The sequence below is a fragment of the Petaurus breviceps genome, unplaced genomic scaffold (genome assembly GCF_028583685.1).
Source record: "Petaurus breviceps papuanus isolate PSGF00001 unplaced genomic scaffold, PetGlider_PUasm1.0 91023, whole genome shotgun sequence".
Classification (NCBI taxonomy): Eukaryota; Metazoa; Chordata; class Mammalia; order Diprotodontia; family Petauridae; genus Petaurus; species Petaurus breviceps.
The window spans coordinates 4,731,586-4,753,259 of record NW_027187398.1 but is presented as its reverse complement, the minus strand read 5'-3'; the positions used below and the strand labels follow the sequence as shown (position 1 = coordinate 4,753,259).

Here is a 21,674-nt window from a genome sequence, read left to right as displayed (position 1 = left end):
AGCATGATAGTTTCCCAAAAAATGTTATCATACATGATGCAATGGCTAGATGAGGGAATGTGAGCAGAATGCAACACACACCAAACAAGGAATTAAGAACTGGAGGAAAAGATGTCATCAAAATATTACCAAAAAAGAAGATAGTTTGGTCTGTGGTGAGAGTGAGGGAAAACTGAAAACAGTCCAGTAGCTCTCTCACAACGTCAAGAGAAATCAAGGAAGGTCCCTAGCATATTGAGTAGACTTTCATGCCAAACTTATGAACATATGAGTCAAAGAGAGGCAGGCATGGATGGAGAGAATACCTACACTGATGAGATTACAAATCCATCTGAGTAGTAAAGACAAGGAATACAGAGGAACTTTGGAAGGCTTGTGTGAACTGATGCTGACCACAATAATGTAAAGGAATACTTTTAAAAGCCATCAGAATTCAGATTAATACAATCTTCATTCTAGAGGGCTGATGACAAAACATATTTCTATCACCATTTTCATAATTGACTCCTTAAATTTTGCAAAGCATTTTACATAATTTTTTTCATTTGCTTCTTGAAAGAGAAGCAATTGACTATGGATATAGAATGTGGCATAAGATGTCAGACATTGCTAATGTGTATTTTGCTTAACTATTTTTATTATAAAGAAAGGTTCTACTGGGGCAGAGGGATGTAGTTATTGAGAAGTGACTGTGTGTGTATGTATGTTTATACACATATATATATAATATATAATCAATATCACTTCCTAAAAAAGAAGTGGGGGAAACATGAATGTAACAGAATATTACTATACTGTAAAAAAAATAAATATGATGACTACAAAGAAGCATGGAAAGACTTCCATGAAATGACGCTGAGTGAAGTAAGCAGAGCCAAGAAAATAATATATACAATGCCTATCACCATGTAAATGGAAAGAACAACCACACATATAATAAAATCCAAAGGCGAATGCTGCAAAATGATGATAAACAAAAATGGCTCCAAAGAAAAAATACCTTCCTCCTCTACTCCTACCCTTTCTGCAGAAGTGGCAGATTTATGGATGTGAAATAAAATACTGCACGTATTTTGGGTTTGTTTTTTAATGTACTGACTTTTTTTTTCCTATTGAAAATTTTTCTGTTATATGGGATGGCTCTCTGGGATAGGGGCAGGGATAAATTTAAATAATGTAAAAAATGGGAGAAATTTAAATTATGTAAAAACAAAATAAGTAAATAAAAATTATTTTTAAAACGTACTGGAGGGAGAGACATGCTATAATGAATTTAATAAAGAAGACTGGGCACTTTTTGTCTATGGAATCATTCCTGAATACAGTGAAAGCACTATATTAAGACAATCTATAACCCCAAATTTTCTCTCTCACAAACTCTCTTTTAAAATGTAAATTCACAAGGGGGCAGACATCTACCTATTAGATTTGCTCAATGGATGTTGAGCATAAATATATTTAAATCATAAAAATATTTAATGATCCCAACTTTAGCCTCTTTTCTCTAGGAGTGATTCCCAAACACTGGCTCTTTGCTGGCAATAGTCCAAGGCAAATACTCAGTGGCAAAACATACTGCCAATATTCTTTACTTTCTAAAATCTCTAAAAAATCTAAATCTCCAAAAATCTCTTAAAAAACTAAGTCACTAGCCTTCTCTCTGCAACTTCCTTTTGCTCCCTTCCCCTTCTTTGTCTATGTCCCCCTTGCTTTATCTTTACCACTCAAGTCACTGAGAGCCCCACACTATACTAAGAATGGTGGTAGCACAGTCCAAGATAAAGAATCTAAATATTTTACTGGTTCACAAGATACTGTGGGATGGAGAACACAGTTCTAAAGTGATTACAATTTCAGGAAAAGCCTTTGAGACACACAGGCAACAGTTCTGATCCATCACAAATCAGAAATTTCTATAGAAGTTATTTTACAGGATCGATCAAAAGCCTGGATCCCTACTGCTTCACATCTCCTGGCCTCAAACCAAACTCAAAACTAAGAGCTTCAACATGAGGTTTTTAGGCTCCCATATTTCAGCTGACCCATTAAAATTTTTTTTTCCATCCTCATACTCTTCTCTTTCTCAATTATCTATTCAGTTGGTTTTTCCACTCTAGACTTCTCTTACAAGTTGACTTTCTGTGGATAATGATATCCACAAGAACCTGCTCAGCTTTTCAGTTAATTAACCACACAGACATTGTTCTCCATAAGCTGCTGCCATCACAGAGCTCTTACCAGCTGCCCTGGCAAACTCTCGGGAACCGGTTCAGCTACTGGTTCAGCTCTGCCAAGCACTCGGTACACAGAGCGCTTCGTCTGTGTCCTTCGGAGTAATCTCTCTTTGTCCATCAGAATATGGTCAATCTGAGTCAAGACTGAGCGCTCAAAGGCACCAAAACCCTGCAAGCAAACAAAATTAGCCAGTGTCAGATAATGTACAAGTCTATGTTTTCATGTCAGCAGAGGGAGAAGCAGCTGTATTTATTGTTTAGAACTACATCTGGGGGTAGCTGGTTCTTTAAAAATCAACTTCAGAAAGACCCAAAGCTTTTTAATGGACTGGTCAACACCCTCTCTTTGGCAGACAACTTTTTCTTTAATAATAAAGAATGAATCATTCCTATAGTGTTTTTCATTTTCAGCAAATTTGATTTCTAGAGATCTAGTATTTCTAAGTAAAAAAAGTCTTGTGCCTGTGGTGGTTACAGCTCAGGACCAAGGAAGTGATAAGGACTAAAGGGGAGGGAGGAGTTTTAAGGACTATGAAACCAACCCAATGTCTTGTATCTGCAAGGAAGGCAGTTAGTGGAATTCTTGATCAGTCATAATGTGATTTTTTTCATCCAAGATAGTAAAAATACCAGTTTCCTCAAACCAATTTTGCCCTACCCTAACCTAAGGCAACATGTGCCCAGGTACATGCACATGCATTCCATACCAACCCCCAACACACATACTTGCCTTGCCCAGCTTGCCAGAGGCCAACCTGGTTTTGTCATGCCATTTCTGAAGTGTGCGGTTTCTATAGGCTGTGAAATTGGCAAAGCGCTTTGCCATGAAGCCTGGATAGTCATCCATCTCCAGCTTCCTCTTGGGAGGGCCTCTCCTCTGCTGGCACTCCCCTACCATGCCCTCTTCTTCCTCACTAGGAAAAACAAGGAGATTGGCCCATTGTTGAAAGAAATCATCTAGTGAGTCAGGGGAGAATTCCAGAGAGGTAAGACCGAGAGCTCAATAGCCTGCCAATTCAGCTTACTTCTTACGTAGAGCACAAGTAGAGAGAACAAGTGAAGTCTCTCTGGCGGATGGGGGGTTAAACAATAATTGTGATGGGAAAAGGATACGAGGCAGGAGCTATTTCATACTTGTAAGATGTCCAGAGAGTAAGCCAAGCAAACTACAACTTGGGATGTTTAGTGGCCCACAAGCTCAATTTGAGCCAGCAGCAGTATGACAGTCAAAAAATCTAATGTCATGCTAGACTTCATTAAGAGAAGTTGAATGGTTTAACAAACACATAAAAGAATGTTCCAAATCACTAATAACAAGGGAAATGCAAATGACAACAACCCTGATGTTTCGTCTCACATCCAGAAAATTGGCAAAGATGACAAAAGACAGGAATAGGCAGTGTCGGAGGGGTTTTGGAAACACTGACATACTAATCCATCGCTGGTGGAGGTGTAAATCAGTGCAATCATTTTAAAAAGCAATTGGGGAAATAAAGTGACCAATATGACCATATTCTTTGTTTCAGAGATTCCACAACTAAAATACACCCTGATGAAAGTCACTGATAAAAAGAAGGGTGATAAAGAAGAATCACTGATAAGATTATTTAAAAAAAAAAAAAGAACATACTAAAAGTATTTATGGCTGCACTTTTTTTGTGGTAGCAAATAGCTAGAAACAAAGAAGCACCAATCGAATGGGGAATGGGCTAAATAAACTGTGGTATATGAATGTAAGGGAATATTACTGTGCTGTAAGAAAGGATGAATATGATGAATACAGAGAGGCCATGGAAAGACTTACAGGAATTGATGATGCAAAATGAATTAAGCAGAACCAATGACTATAATAATGTAAGTGGAAAGGGCAACCACAAAACAATAAAAAAATTAATGTCGCAAAATTACAAATTATATGGCCACCAAGAAAAATCAGGAAAAAAAGATGTTCCCCCAACTCTTTGGCAGAAAACAGAGGTCCATGGCAGTGGAACACTATATATATATATATATATATATATATATATATATTTCCCCCTCTTTTTTGGGGGTGGGGTATACTGATTGTTTCTGATGATTTTTTCTCCTCTTCCTCCTCTTTTTCTTACTTTCTTTATAAAAAATTCTCGGGCAGAGTAGAAACAGGACTTCCTTGAGGCTCAGGCTGCCATCAACTTCAATTCATGTAAGAGGTGACTCTGAACAAACTTTGGAGCTATAGAACCCACAAAATGACACAGAGAAGCTAACCTCCTGCTGAGAACACCCTGGCAGGCCAATAGCAATCAGCCAGCCCAGCACTCTGGGAGCCAACCCTGGCCCCACACACGGCCCCCCAGGGTGAGCCTGACCAGCCGCCAGCTGGAGGGACGTCAGATCACCAGTTGCTGTGTCAGTTTCCATAATTATCAACCCATAGATGCTAAGGACAAAGTGAGAGGTCAGTGCAGTGTGGACTTTGGGATCCAGTAGTTTGGGAGTACGGTTGGCCTATATCCCCTTGGAGGGAGAAGCCGCTGAGGCACCACGGCTGAGCAGCTGACCCCACGTGGCAGCTTCAGCTCCTGGCCTGTAGACTGTTGGGGGACCAAGCAACCAGCCTGAGAGGTAATCGCTCTAGCTTTAACCTGCTTGGAGCTGGATTGCAGTCTAGGGTGGAGGTGCTGGGGTGTGTGACCAGCTTGCCAGAGCGTGTAGAGGGTTCAAAAATGGCACCCAAGTAATATCTTTGGCAGCTGAGAAAACCCCAGTGTTTGGGATGAAGCTCCCCTGTCTGGCTGCAGAGTCCTACTGTGGCAAAAAGCCCAAAAGTCAAGTAATGGAGTGGCAACACGAGCGGGCAAAGGAAGCAAACTAAACAGAACAATCCAACTTTACACTCCTATTCTGAGGACAAAAAGGATCAAAGCATGGAACAGGAGGAAGACAGTGAAGTCAGAACTCCTGCACCAAAAGCTTCCAAGAAAAATAACAGCTGGGTACAGGCCATAGAGGACCTTAAGAAGAATTTTTAAACCAAATAAGAGAAGTGGAGGAAAAATTGGGAAGAGAAATGAGAACGATGTAAGAAAATTATGAAATGAGAGTCAACAACCTGACTGAATAAAATAACACCTTAAAAAATAGACTAATTCAAAAGGCAAAAGTGTCTCAAAAAGGCAATGAGGAGAAGAATGCCTTAGAAAGCTGGATTTGCCAGATGGAAAAAGAATCTCAAAAGCTTACTGAAGAGAATCATTCGTTCAGAATTAGACTGGAGCAAATGGAAGCTAGCGACTTTATGAGAAATCAAGATATTATGAAACAGATCCAAACAAACGAAAAAATAATGTGAAATTTGTGAAAAATGTGAAATATCTCATGGGAAAAAACACTGTCCTGGAAAATAGATCCAGGAGAGATAATTTTAAAATTATTGGACTACCTGAAAGCCATAATCACAAAAAAAACCTAGAAATCATCCTTCAAGAAATTCTCAAGGAAAACTGCCCTGATGTTTTAGAACCAGAGGGCAAAATACAGGTTGAAAGAATCCACTGATCACCTCCTGAGAAAGGTCTCAAAAGGAAAACTCCTAGGAATATTACAGTCAAGTTGCAAAATTCCCAGATCAAAGAGAAAATATTACAAACATCCAGGAAGAAACAATTTCAATATTGAGGAAACACAATCAGGATGACACAGGATCTGGCAGCTTCTACACTGAGGGACTAAAGGGCTTGGAATATGATATTCCAGAGGGCAAAGGAGCTGGGATTAAAACCAAGAATCACCTACCCAGCAAAACTGAGTATCATGTTTCAGGGGAAAATATGGTCATTCAGTCGAATAGAGGACTTTCAAGCATTCTTGCTGAAAAAACCAGACCAGAGTTGAATAGAAAATCTGACATTCAGATACAAGAAACAAGAGAAGCATGAGAAGGTAAACAGGGAAAAGAAATCATAAGGAACTTATCAAAGTTTATTTACATTCCTACATGGAAAAACAATAATTGTAACTTATGCAACTTTTCAGTGTGAGAATAATTGAAGGGAACAGAAATGTATATAAATATATATGTCTATATAGGAGGGTATATGGGCATATGAATACATATGTGAATGTGTGTATATATGTGTACAGGTATACATAGAAAGAGGGCACAGGACCAATTTAATGGGAAGGAATGATACTTAAAAGGTGAAATTAAGAGGTGAGAGAGGAATATAATGAGGAGATGGGGAGAGACAGAATGGGGTAAACTATCTCATATAGAAGAGGCAAGGGAAAATGGTTACAATGGAGGGGAAGAACAGGAAGGCAAAAGGGAAATGAGTCAACTTTATTCTTATTGAATTTGGTTAAGGGAGGGAATGACATACACACTAAATAGGGCATCTCACCCTACAGGATGAGTAGGGAGGAAGAGGATGAGAGGGGGGATGATGGAAGGGAGGGTTGCCTGCGGGGGAGGGAAGTTGGAAGCATCCACTTCTGTAAAGGGACAGGATCAAAGTAGAGAATAGAACAAGTGGGAGGTGGATAGGAGGGAGGGAAATATAGTCAGTCTTTTACAACATATCCACTATGGAAATGTTTTGCATAGCTACACATGTACAACCTATATTGAATTGCTTATCTTCCTAGTAAGGGTGGGTGACAAGGGAGGAAGAGAATGAATCTAGAATTCAAAGTTTTAAAATCAAATATTTTAAAATATATATATATATGTATATATATACATATATATATATATATATATATATATGTTATCAATATTATTTTACATGTAACTGGGAAATAAGATATACAGGCACTGGGGCATAGAGATCCACCGTGCCCTACTGGAAAGTTGGAGGGGGTATGGGAGAAGATATGGGAGAGAGCAGATTGGAGGAGGGGATATCCAGTGGGATTGCTATGTTGGGGTGGTGGGTAGGGGAAAAATGGGGAGCAAATTTGTAACTCAAAATCTTGCAGATATGAATGATGTAAACTAGAAGTTAATAAAGCATTTGATTAAATAAAAAAAAGAAAAAAATTCTTTCTCTCTGGAAAGGGGGAGGGCTGCAGGGAGAAATTCAGGTTATGTTAAAACAAAAGATAATATAGGGGTAAATAAATTTTTGGTCAGGTCTAGTTGGACTAGATAAACTTCTGAAGCCCCTTTCAACTAGGCCCTCCTGTTTAAAGGTCATGCTCAGACAGGGTTACAGAATACCCAAAAAAGCAGTTTGGTTTGGTTATTTCTATGATGTTATGCTCACAAATATAAAAAGAAAAGCAAGCTATCTGTCTTTGTGGTCTAAAATAGGTGAATTTCAGAAAATTAACTAGAGATGTGATGCAGTGCTGAGCCTGGAGCCAGGAAACTCATCTTCCTGAATTCAAGTCTGGCCTCAGACACTTACTAGCTGTGTGATCCTGGGCAAATCACTTTATCTTATTTGTCTCAGTTCCTCATCTGTAAAATGAGCTGAAGAGAGACCACTGAGGCAGCCACGGCGCGAGGAAGGCAGGACTGCAAAGGACCAAGGGGCCACCACTACCATGAGTCTTTTAAACAAGCCCAAGAGCAAGATGACCCCTGAGGAACTGCAGAAGCGGGAAGAGGAGGAGTTCAACAGTGGGCCCCTGTCAGTGCTCACCCAGTCGGTGAAGAACAACACCCAGGTTCTCATCAACTGCCGCAACAAGAAGAAACTTTTGGGCCGAGTGAAGGCCTTTGACAGGCACTACAACATGGTCTTGGAGAACGTAAGAGATGTGGACGGAGGTACCCAAAAGTGGCAAAGGCAAGACAAAGTAGAAATCAGTGAACAAAGATCGTTACATTTCCAAGATGTTCCTGAGGGGGGATTCAGTAATTGTGGTTCTCAGGAACCCACTAATTGCTGGCAAGTAGTAGAGCCAGAACCCCGCTTCCCATCCCAACACTTGGCTCAGCCTAATAAGGCTGAGGGATCCACTAGCTTTATCTTTTGTGAATAAAACCTTCCTTTTTTTTCTTCTCCCCCACAAAAAAAAAATAATGAGCTGAAGAAGGAAATGGCAAACCATTCCAGTATCTCTGCCAAGAAAATTCCAAATGGGGCAGAGCCAAGATGGCAGAGTAGAAGCAGGAAATACTGTGAGCTCCTGCTACAACCACCTTCAATATCTATAAAATATGACTCTAAACAAATTTTAGAGCTACAACACCCACAAAGTGACAGAGAGAAACAAATCTCCTGCTGAAGGCAGCCAGCAGGCTGACAGGAAGGGTCTATTGCCCTGAGCTGGGAGCTGAGCACAGTCCCGCATGAGCTGCTCTGAGCCCACACCGGCCCTGACCAGCAGCCCAGACCTTCCGAAGCAGATTTCAGGAGACTGAATCACCAGCAGCTGTGGTGGTTTCCAGACTTCTCAACCCATAAACTCCAAAGAGAAAGTAAAAGGTCAGTGAAGAACTCTGTTGGAACTGGGTGACAGAAGAGCACCATCCAGCCCTTGCCCCTGGTGCGAGAGGTGGTGGAGGTACAGTGGCAGGTGGCTGCCTCAGGAGCTCCTGGCCTGTAGATCATAGGGGGGTCAAGAGACCATTCAGAGGGTAACTGACCTGCTTGGATCTGGGTCACAGTCTTGGGTGGTGGTCCTGGGATGTGTGGCCAGTGTGACAGAGCTTGTGGTGGCTGGAGAGACACCCTCTTCAGACTTCTGACAACATTTGTAAAAACCCCAGCGATTTGGGACAAAGCTCCCCGCTCTGGAAGCAGAGTTCTACCACAGCAAAGAACTCAAAAGTCAAATAATTGGCTGGCAAGATGAGCAAGCAGAGAAAGCACAATCAGACCATAAAATCCTTTTTTGGGGACAAAAAGGATCAAAACATGGAACCAGAAGAAGTCAACAAAGGCAAAACTCCTGCATCAAAAGCTTCCAAGAAAAATATGAATTGGTTACAGGCCATGGAGGAGCTCAAGAAGGATTTTGAAAATCAAGTAAGAGAAGTGGAGGAAAAATTGGGAAGAGAAATGCGAATGATGGAAGAAAATCATGAAAAGAGAGTCAACAGCCTGCTAAAGGAGACCCAAAAAAATACTGAAGAAAAATAACACCTTAAAAAATAGATTAACTTGGGGCGGCTAGGTGGTGCAGTGAATAGAGTACTGGCCCTAGAGTCAGGAGGACCTGAGTTCAAATGTGGCCTCAGACACTTAACTCAAAAACTAGCCATGTGAATTTAGGCAAGTCACTTAATCCCAATCGCCCTCCAAAAAGCAAAAAACAAAACAAAACAAAAAATCAACTAACCAAACAAAAAAAAGCACAAGACTAATGGCAAAATGGCAAATGGCAAGAGGCCCAAAAAACCAAAGAAGAGAAGAACGCCTTAAAAAGCTGAATTTACCAGATGGAAAAGGAATTTCAAAAACTCACTGAAGAGAATAATTCCTTCAAAATTAGATTGGAGCAAATGGAAGCTAATGACTTTATGAGAAATCAAGATACTATTAAAGAGATCCAAACAAATGAAAAAATAGAAGGCAATGTGAAATATCTCATTGAAAAAACCACTGACCTAGAAAATAGATCCAGGAGAGATAATCTAAAAATGAATGGACTACCTGAAAGCCATGATCAAAAAAAAGGACCTAGAAATCATCCTTCAAGAAATTCTCAAGGAAAATTGCCCTGATATGCTAGAACCAGTGGGCAAAACAGAAATTGAAATAATGCACCAATCACCTCTTGAAAAAGATCCCCAAAAGAAAACTTCTAGGAATATCATAGCCAAATTCCAAAGTTCCCAGATCAAGGAGAAAATATTATAAGCAGACAGGAAGAAACAATCTGAGTACTGTGGAAACACAATCAGGATAACACAAGATCTAGCAGCTTCTACATTAAAGGACAGAAGGGCTTAGAATATGATATTCCAGAGGTCAAAGGAGCTAGGATTAAAACCAAGAATCACCTACCCAGCAAAACTGAGTATAATGCTTCAGGAGAAAATATGGTCATTCAATGAAATAGAGAACTTTCAAGCATTTTTTTTTTTAAAGCAATTGCGGTTAAGCAACTTGCTCAAGGTTACACGGCCAGCTATTTTGTGTGGGTGCCAAGTATCTGAGGCCAGAACTGATCCTGGGTCTCACAATGCTGGGGCCGGCGCTCTTACTCACTGCGCCACCTAGCCGTCCCACTTTCAAGCATTCTTGATGAAAAAACCAGAGCTGAACAGAAAATTTGACTTTCAAATACAAGAAGCAAGAGAACGCAAACAAGAAAAAGAAATCATAAGGAACTTATTAAAGTTGAACTATTTACATTTCTATACGGAAAAATAATAACTGTAACTCATAAGATTTTTCTCAGTATGAGGAGAGTTGAAGGGAATATGTATGTGTATATATGTATACATAGATGTGTATAAATACATATGTGAGTGTGTGTATATATGTGTACATATATACATAGACAGAGGGCACAGGATCAGTTGAGTAGGAAGGGATGATATCTAAAAACATAAAATTAAGAGGTGAGAGAGGAATATAAGGAGAAAAGGAGATAGGAAGAGATAAAATAGGGTAAATTATCTCATATAAAAGAGGCAAGAGAAAACTTACAATGGAAGAGAAGAGCAGGAAGGTAAAAGGGAATGGATCAACCTTACTCTCATTGAATTTGGCTTAAGGAGGGAATAACACTCAATTGGGTATCTTACCCTACAGGAAAGTAGGGGGGAAGGGGATAAGAGGGGGGATGATAGAAGGGAGGGAAGATTGGGGGAAAGGGTAGTTAGAAGCACACACTTTTGAAAAGGGACAGGGTCAAAGTATAAAATAGAATAAGTGGGGGGTGGGATAGGATGGAGGGAAATATAGTTTTGTCTTTCACAATATATCTACTATGGAAACGTTTTGCATAACTACACATGTGCAACCTATATTGAACTGCTTATCTTCTCAATGGGGGTGGGTGAGGAAGGAAGAAGGGAAAGAATCTGGAAATCAAAGTTTTAAAAACAAACGTTTAAAAAAATTGTTTTTTACATGCAACTGGGAAATAAGATATACAGGCACTGGCGTATAGAAATCCATCTTGCCCTACTAGAAAGTTAAAGGGGGGATGATGGAGGATATAAAAGACAGCAGATTGGGGGAAGGGGTATTCAATAGGCTCGATATTTTGGGGTGGGGGTAGGGGAAAGATGGGAAGAAAATTTGTAACTCAAAATCTTGTGGAAATGAATGCTGAAAACTAAAGATAGATAGATAGATAGATAGATAGATAGATAGATAGATAGATAGACAGACAGACAGACAGACAGATAGACAGATAGATAGATAGACATACATACATACATACATACATAGAAAACCCCAAATGGGGTCATAAAGAGTCAGACACCACTGAAATGACTGTACAACAAACCAGAAATAGAAATAAATACGTGACAAAGGCTTTTAATAACATTAGTGAGTTAGATTATATCATTCATATATAGTCTTTTCTTCTTCATGTATAGTCATGCCTTTTTGAAATAATCTATTTCCTCATTTCTTACAACACTATAATAGTATTCCATTATATTCACGTATTACATTGCGATAGCTAATTATATCAGCACTTTTGTCCAAATGAAAATGTGGGACTGTTTTGACAGTCTAATTCAGGAGAGGGGACCAGCTCCTTCTCTTTTGAGCACCTTTATTACTATGTAGATGACCCTGTGCAAGTCATTTCCCATCTCTCGCTTGCTTCCTCACCAGCTGGATGAGAAAACCCTTCCAGTGCTAAACCTATGGCCTTATGATAAACGCAGGGAAAGGAAGAAAAAAGACAAGCATGAAGTGAGGAGCAGAGTAACATAAAGTTAGCTGAAAAGGAGCGATTCCTCTCTACATGATGGACATATGAGTGGAGTAGTTGTTGAAATAAAATCTTCTAGAAGAATTATCCCCCTCATGTTGAAAAAGATGGTAATTCAGATTCTACAGTAATGGACCACAGGGTACTTCACGATGCTAAATTAATCAGTCTTTTAAACAGCAAATATCTAAAATTAAAAATCCAATATGCTCTGTCCTGGTAAAGTCCTCTGTCATCCACACTTCTCAGGCTAATCTTGGGCAAGGCTTCTGCACATATTTGGAGACCATGAAGGTAAACAATTCCCCTAAGCATGCACATACTTTCCTGCTATAGGACCTGCTCTTTCCTCTTTCCTATGGTTATAAGGCCTGCCTTGCCAGCGTCCATCTTTCCCTTTCAGTTCTGGAACTCCCATCCTGGGGCCCAAGCTGCTTAGGCTAATGAGTGCTTTATGGGACCCACTATCTCTAGACATTCCAAACATATTTCACTTTACCATTGTACTGGCAGCTTAAACAAATCCTCCCTCCATTTCCAGCTCTGGAACCAGACTCTGTTTTGCTTTTTTATTTGCATCCCCAGTACCTGGGACACAGTACATGCTTAATAAATGCTTTTTCTTTCTTTCTTTCATTCATTCATTCGAATTTCTACTCTTCCTTTAAATCTGACTTCAGACACTACCCCATCCATGAAAAGTCTTCTTTGATCTCCTATAATGAGTCCCCATGCCTACCAAACTCATTCTCCACACTGCTTATTAAAAGTACTCCCAGAAGACTTATATGAATTGATACAAAGTGAAGTAAGAAAAACCAGCAGAACATTGTACACAGTAACAACAATACTGTAAGGAAGATTAACTGTGAAAGATTTGGTTATTCTGATCAATATGATCATTCATGACAATTCCAAAGAACTCATGATGAAAAATACTATCCGCCTCCAGAAAGCTGATAAACTGAGTACAGATTGAAGCAGGATATTTTCCTATTTTATTTTTCTTGCTTTTTGGGGGGGAGGGGAAAACAGTTATTATGGAAATGTTTTGCTTAACTTTACATGTATGATGGGCATCATTTTGCTTGCCTTCTCAATAGGTGGGGAGAAAATTTGGAACTCAAAAAAATTAGGTAATATTAATGTCTATTTATGTTCTGCCTCCCCATAGGCATGCCCTCCTCCAACCCTGACTTGTATGTAGATTACTAACGCTATGAGGGTAGGGATCAGTCCTGAAGCTTTCTACTTCTCCCATGTCTAATTCAGGGCTCTGCACAGAACAGGTACTGACTAATCTGCAAGTCCCCAAGCTATCCTGTCTTCTATGCAGGCAGACACTTATTCGATGTCATAAACATTAGGTGTTGCTCTCTGTATGGAAAGGTCAGGGTTTTGTGTTCACCAATAATAAAATACTACCAGGAAAGTAAGGGAGGAGCAGACTCCCCTCACTCCCACTCCCAGGTCCATTCCCTCTTTACCTTTCTTCTTTAGGTTTTGTTCCATCTACAAGGTATCTTGTGTCTGGATACTGGTAAAGTAGTTCCTCCTGAAGATCCACCAATGACCTAAGCAATGCTTTAAGTGCCTTGTGGCCTAGGAAACAGAGCACACAATTACGACAAAAGCTGACCATTCCCCAACAAGTGATACACAACTCTGGCACCAAGGAAAATGGGGTGCCATTCTCCTATTTTATAACCACATACAATCAGAAAGGCATATAGTCCATGTGCATATCAGCAAGTCTCTGATATAATTCACTTCAACATCTCTTACCATTGACTAGTTATGTGACCTCAAAAAAGTCATTTTGCTTCTCTTAAGCCTCTTAACTAGAAAAGGAAGCTACTGCTATTTCCAAAAGTACTACTATAAAGTCCAATGGGGACATAATAGAAAGTATTTTGTAATGAAAAATCAATATATAAATTAGTATTACCAGAATTAATCATTTCTTCCTTGAATATTGGTTTCTGAAGCATCATTGTCTGGTGATTTACCACTCACCTCTTAATAATTTTCCTCTACCATCTGTTTTGCAACTCCTTGTCCCTAAAAATGCTGTCTGACTTGCCCATTTTCTCCTACTATCTGTCTCTCTGCCTTTATAATGTCCTAGGACTCTGTCCTAAGACCCCTACTTTTCTTTTGGGAATCTTACTTATCTCTAGTTTTAACTATCATTCTTTCATTCTTGAACTTCATTCTTTCAGTTAATCAATAAGTAATTTATTGAAATTCATAAAAGAAGATAAAACTGGAGGGCAAAACCTGATTTTGAATTGTTTTTGCAGTAAGAGCAATGACTCTCAGTTGATTAAACCTCCTCATCACCTGATTCCTCTAATCAACCCTAATTCCCCACTATTATAACACTTTTATAATAGTTAACGCTTTAACTATGGGTTTTTTTCACAACCACCCTATACAGATGAAGAAAATGAGGTGAAGTGACTTGCCCATGGTCACATAGCTAATCAGTCTTATAATTTAAAATTAGGTCTCTTGATTTCAGGCGTAACACTGATCATTACACTGTGCCATTGCCTATCAACAGATTGCAGTTATGAGGCAGCTAGTTGGTTAAGCCAAGGGATATATCAAAGATCTCAGCTATATCGGGTCAAGAACTTACTAGTCAACAATATCTGTTGGGAAACCAGAAAGTAGTCAGGCAGAAACTAGGCAGAGACCAATATTTCAAATCATATACCAAGAAAAGTTCCTAATGGGTACATGATTTAGACATGAAGGGTGACATCATAAACAAATCAGAGTACCATGGAAGAAACTACCAGTCATATAACTAAACAAGAAATAGAAAGGCTCATGAAAGATAAAACGGACAATCTGATTACATAAAATTAAAAAGTTTTTGCACAAAAACAATGCAGCTAAAATCAGAAGTAAAAATGTGGAGAAAACCTTTGCAGCAAGTTTCTCAATAAGTCTCATTTATTTCTAAGATATATACCTAAATATTTTGACTCGAAGGTGTAAGAATAAGAGCCATGCTCCAGTTAATTGTTGAAGGATATTAACAATTTTTACAGAAAGAAATCCAAGTTATCAATATCTATGCAAAAAAATGTTCTAAGGGGTGGCTAGGTGGTGTAGTGAATAGAGTGCTGGTCCTGGAGTCAGGAGGACCTGAGTTCAATTCCAGCCTCAGACACAACACAAAAACTAGCTGTGTGACCTTGGGCAAGTCACTTAACCCCAATTGCCCTGACTTTCCCCCCCTAACAAAAAAGAAAAAGCAAAAAAATAAAATTAAATAAAAATTTAAAAATGAGCATAGACCCAACAATAACACTACTAAGTCTATACCCCCAACGAGCTAAAAGAAAGAGGAAAGGGGCACATATATTAAAAAAATATTTCTAGCAGCTCTTTTTGTGGTGGCAAAGAACAGAAAACTGAGGGAGTGCCTATCAACTGGGGAATGGTTGATTAAGTTCCGGTGGAATGCTATTGTGCTATAAGAAATGATGAAGGGGATGGTTTTAGAAAAACCTGTGAAGACCTGTATGAACTGATACAGAGTGAAGCGAGCAAAACCAGGATAACAATTTATGCAATGACAACAAAATTATAAAAACAAACAACTTGAACTCTGATCAACATAGTGGAACCAATCATAATTCCACAGGACTCATGATAAAATGTTACCCACCTCTAGATAAAGAGGTGATAAGATTCAGAATGTAGACTAAAGCATACTATTTTTGGACATAGTCAATGCTGGAATTTGTTTTCCTTGACTATACATACTTGTAATAGGTTTTGTTTTTCTTGCTTTCTCAATGGATGGAGGAAGGGCAGGTGGGAAGAAAGAATTCAGAACTAAAAATTTTTTTTTTAAAGACTAGAGGTAAAAATCTGTGGACAAAGAATGAAAAAGAGTTAAGGGATCTGAGCATAGTATGTAGAAAGATTGCTGGATTTGGAGTCAAAGGATCTGGGTTTTGATCTGATCTCTATTGCTTATTCCCTTTTGACTTCACCTCTCTGGGTCTCAGTTCCTCATCTGTAAAAAGGCCTTTTAAGGGCTCTCCCATCTCTGGTTATTCAACCCATAAACAGATGCAGGCTAGTACAGTGAAAAGAGCATTGGACTGAGATCCCAGGAGACCTGTGTTTAAGCCCCAACTTTGTCAGTTCTGGACAAGCTATGTTTACTTGACTTTTGGGGGCTTCAATTTAATCCTGAAGCAGTTGGATTAGATAATCTTAAAGTCCCTTCCACCTCTAAATATACTATGCATCTTATGCCTTCATCTCCTTGCCCAGGGCCAGAGCTTATCATCAATGACATTCTACAGACTCTCCTGCTTCTCTATAATCCAATTCCACTTGAACACTATTCCCCATACCATATTCACACCAATGTTCTTCCAACACAACATTAGCAAAAATGGAATTCCATGTCTTCTCTTCTTTCATCATCTACACTGAAAATTATGTCTATTTATTATTATATTTATTATGTCTATTATGTCTCTTTTTGAAACTTCAAGATCTCTGACACCTTTGGGGGATCCCTTTACTCTGCATATTCAATGAGTCACCATATCTCATCAATTCTTATCACACAATTATCAGTGATATTTGTCCCTTTCTCTCAAGGCTCACTGTCACTGATTTTTGCCACACAATGATTATCTTTCACCTAGGTCATCATTAACTCCCTCTTCTCTACATACCCTAGATATACTATAGCCTATACTATCTTCTAACCATGGATTTCAAAGTCCTCTTTAAGTCTGCTCTACCTTCCTTTTGAGTTTCTGATCTGCCCCATTTGCCCATACCAGCCTAAATAGCCTCCTTAGTCTTTCCCCCATACCAGCCTGGCAGAAACAATCTTTCATCTCTTAATGCATCGAACATTTCCTTTCCTCTACATAAGAAACAACATTTTTACTTGAAAAATATTAATAAACTTAGCGATACCACTACTAGGTTTATACCTAGTAAGCTCTGTATGTAAAAATACTTACAGAAGCTCTTTTTCATTGTAGCAAAGGCCTGGAAACAAAAAGAATGTCCACCAATTGGGGAATGGCTAAATAAATTATGCTATATGAATTAATGGAATATTATATAGTTGTGAGAAAATACTAAAAACACAGTTTCCAAGAAACTTGGGGAGTCTTAGGTGAACTGATAGATTTAAATGAATAAAACCAGGAGAAGACTGCATATAACAAAAAAATTATAGGGGGAAAAACTCTTGGAAAGTTTTAAGAACTTTGGCTAAAGTAATGACTAATAATGACTACAAAAGAGAGATAAGGAAGTCTGCTACCCAGTTCCGATAAGACAGGTAGTGGACTCAAGGTACAGACTGAGATAAAAGTTTTGAATATGGCAACTGTGTAGATGTTTTGGGGGAAGGATGGTGTTTCTTGCTACTTGCCAAAAGGATTGTGTTTTTCTTTCTTTGCTGGTGGGAGAGTATTTGAGTATTTGGGTGGAGAGGGAAGCTAAGTAATAGTACTGCCAACAAAAGAAAAGAAGTGCTCACTGAAGCATTTTTTCTTAATGAAAGGGAATGTACCAAAAGAAGCTCAGAAGGAAATCAACAAGCAGGACAGTTTTCAAAGTAATGCGCTGAATTTATTATATGTGTATGCATTTTAAAGCATGCTGTACAGAAGAGAGAGTCTCAGTTCCACAAATAATCTTTTTTCTGTTTCACTTTGTACATGGAAATGTTCTTTTTTGGTTCTTTATTAAATCCAGAATAAAAAAAAACTTAACAAAAAATTTTTTGAATACACTTAAACTCTCACCTACTCCAAAAAACCTTCCCAGACTGAACAGAAGGAAATAAAGAACATTTTGATCAAATCAATCAATCAATCACTCACTCAACATTTATTAATTGTAGGGACATTTATTAAGCACTTACTATATGCCTAGCACAGTACAAGGCACTGGAGATACAAATACAAAGAATGAAAACAATACCTACGTGGAAGAAGTGTACATTCAAATGGGGGAGAAATAGAAGTACATATATAAATATACACAGAATAAATAAAAGTTTATAAATACAAAGTAGATTGATAGGAAGGGCAGCTGCCAGTTGGGGATCAGAAAAGGCTTCATGTAAGAGGTGGTGCCTGAGCTCCATCTTGAATGAAGAGATGAATTTTATGAGGTGGAGGTGAGGAAGAAGTCAGTTCTAGGCATGGGAACTGACAGCGCAAAGGCAGAAAGAGGAAGTATAGTATCATGTGTGAGGACAAGTAGAAAGAGGTCAGTTTGGCTGCATCAGAGAGTACAAGAGGGGAAGTCATGTCAACAGGAGTCTGAATAAGGGAGCAAGATAATCAGATCTTCATTTAAGGAAAATCACATTAGCAGCTATGTGCAGGATGAACTGGAGTGGAAAGAGACAAGGAGGCCCATTAGGAGGTCATTATAACAATTTAGATGAAAAGTGATGAGGATCTGACCTATAATAGAAAAATAAGCAGAGAAGAGATCAAGATGTAAGAGGTAGAAATGGCAAGATTTGGCAATTGAGGGAGACCTGAGGAGCTGAAGATAATGCCAAGGTTACAGTCCTGGTGGTGCTTTCCAGAGAAATAAGAACATTTGGGAAAAGAGAAGGTCTCAAAGAAAAACTAATAAATTCTGCTTTGGACATGCTAAGTTGGAGATGTCTCCAGGAGTTCTATAGCCTGGTTATTACTCTTCTTACAATAAGAACTCATTTGTATACAGTTAGTGCTGTAAGTTTTACAAAGTGCTTTTCTCACAACAATCTTGTGAGGTAGTTAGGTAGGTAGTATTATCAGTCCCATTTTACAGATAATGAAACTGAGGCTCAGAATGACTTGCCCTTAGTCACTTTAAAATGACAGCTCTCAGGGGGCGGCTAGATGGCGCAGTGACTGGAGCACCGGCCCTGGAGTCAGGAGGACCTGGGTTCAGATCCGGCCTCAGACACTTAACACACAGACACAAAACACCTAGCCATGTGACCTTGGGCAAGTCACTTAACCCCAACTGCCCTTCAAAAGGCAAAAAAATAATAATAATAAAATGACACCTGTGCAGAGAGAGATAGCCTCAGTCAGGATGAGATGTGTTCAAGTTCAGTCTCTGACACACACTGGGTAAATGACTTAACTTCTCTGAGCCCCTGGCAGCTCTGTAAGACTGTAAGTTGTAGAACAGATGCTATCCACACTGTTAGAAAGTATCTCACTGCAGAAGTCCTTAAAGTGATGAATTCATAAACTTAAAAAATTAAAATTATAAAGGACTGTATTGCCCTTGCATGTAAAAGCGGCTTGTTCATTTTTAACTGTCTTTATTACATTAAAAGCTTCCTACGAGCAGAGCCTATCTGTTCTATTTTCTGTACCACTTCCTGTACTTTAGCAATCAGCACCATACATACTGTCGGTTTATAATAAATATGAACTGAACAAATCAAAATGCTTATTTACATGCAACCAAAGTTCTCAACTTCTTGTTCTCAAACCTAATCTTCAGAATAGAACTGAAGAGAAAGAAACAAGTAGAGTTAAAGAAGAGAGACAAAGACATAAGAGAGAAAAAAATTAATATTTCTATTTTAAAGGCAAAAACTATTCTAAGAATCTAGACTCTAGAATAAAACATATGCTAATTTATGAAAAATAGAAGGAAAAAATATTCAAGGAACATAAAGGAAATGGGAAGGATGCAAACAATTATTTAAAAATATCTAGCCACTAGTGCTTATCTGTAGAGGAAAAGCTGAAAATCTCTCAATTAACTGGAGAATCTACAGTGGCTCCTAGTTCTTAAAGCATTTACAGTAATTAGATAAAAAATAAAGGGAAAAAAAGCACACTGGGGGTGGGAGGGTAGAGATGGGATCAGCTGGAATGGTCAGGAAAAAAACTAGTTCTCATTCAAATTTTTATAAAAGTGCCTAGCTACTATGCCTCTCCTCTCCAGAGGTGTTGTGTATGTGTGAAGTTATATACTTTTTACAGGAAAGTATTATATACATTTATAGGAAAAATGTGACTTGGCTTTGCAAATGCAGAGCCCTATAAAATCTTCCAGGATCAGGAATGACCACTACCATATTCAGTTCAGTTCATCTCTGTACACAGACTAATATCTATTCAGGTTCCCCAGCCTTCCTGAGTTTGTCAGGAACAAGAGCTCAAATTTGTTGCCTTTCTATATGTCACTACCTAAAATCTGGAAACGAGTCAGATGGGGCACAAGTCACAGGACAACGTGGCCAGTTTGAGGCTGCTTCCCCTAAATATCACATCCAAACTCTAATTTTTACATGTAGTACATCTGAGAATTATGAAGGCCTCCATAGCAAAGCCCTAACTTTTAAGGCCACTTTCAAATACTTCACAAGACTCTTAATTTTGTTCAAGCCAAATAAAAAAAGTTCAAGTAAAAAAAGACTACTTACTGCAGATATATTATTCGACAGCATATCAATCCAACAAGAAAGCTGAGAGTCACTATCGGTAAATCAAAGAACGCCTTTCTGTTAATACTCTCTCATATGTTCTCATTTTATACACCCCTTCACCCAGTCAAAAAGTAGCCCTGGAGTATTTAAGCTCCATTCAGGGATAGCACTGCCATGCATCAAAGTGTCAGGAGGCCCACCAGAGATGAAATCCGTCATTCTGCTCTTCAAACTCCACCCCCACTAAAGGAAAAAAAAAAGTTTATCAAAGCTAATGTCACTAGTGGCCTAATAAGGTGAAGACATGTTAAAATGTTAAACTATCTTTCCCTTCCAGTGCCAAGGCCATGGAAGGAAACCATGCTAGCCACTGGCTCCAACTTTCCCAGATCTAGCAGAGACTCCTACAGTGTCAGTGAGTGTCCCCTAGCTAGTGAAAGCCTGTTACATACAGTACCAGACAAATGCAATCACCACTAGTTTCCCACTTTATGATGTGGTGGTGATTAGATGTGATTAGCAGGAAAGAAAGCAATTAAAAGCATAGACTTAGTTCTCTTTCTTGATAAAAGACCCTCCAATAAAAGAGGGATCCTATGTGCCACCTTCAGACCCCTGAAGCAAATTTCCAGAGGACCTTCCCTTAACAGGAGAGAGATAGGTTGGATTTTTTTCACTTCAACAGTAAAAAGCTCTGGTAAGCAACTTGGTTAACATTCAGAGTACAATGTAGCAGAAAGAGTGCTGGCAGGAGACCAGCTAATTCTAGCTCTCCCACTAACTAGCTCAACAACACCTTGGGCCAGTCAATTTAATCTCTTTTGCGTCTTAGTTTCATCTATAAAGTGTGGATAACACAACCTGCCCTGGCTACCTCATAGAAATGATGTGAGGACCAAGTGAATGAATTAATAATATGTGAATGTATTCTGAAAAGTACCAAGTTCTGTAAAAATGTAAGGTAGTATATTATCATGGAATCCATCTTTGTATAGGTGAGACAATATTAAACATCTGCTACTGATCTACAGTTAAACATTAGGCTGGTATGCATAGATTCCTCCATTAAAATATTCAGTAACATGTTACTGATATGCCAACAGCCTATATCAAAAAACATCTCATGTACAAAATGCTATCACCCA

General features: G+C 38.8%; 1 protein-coding gene and 1 pseudogene across 1 annotated transcript in view; one reads left to right on the top strand and one right to left on the bottom strand.

Moving 5' to 3' along the window:
• Positions 1 to 21,674, bottom strand: part of AATF (apoptosis antagonizing transcription factor) — a 107,273-nt gene that overhangs the window by 59,512 nt on the left and 26,087 nt on the right. Inside the window, exons 5-7 of the mRNA XM_069078118.1 lie at positions 13,559 to 13,673; positions 2,965 to 3,148; positions 2,239 to 2,403 (exon numbers count right to left, since the gene is read on the bottom strand). Coding sequence (XP_068934219.1) covers positions 2,239 to 2,403; positions 2,965 to 3,148; positions 13,559 to 13,673 — 464 coding nt within the window. The remainder of the gene's footprint in view (positions 1 to 2,238; positions 2,404 to 2,964; positions 3,149 to 13,558; positions 13,674 to 21,674) is intronic.
• LOC138153743 (small nuclear ribonucleoprotein Sm D2 pseudogene) lies at positions 7,560 to 8,202 on the top strand (annotated as a pseudogene).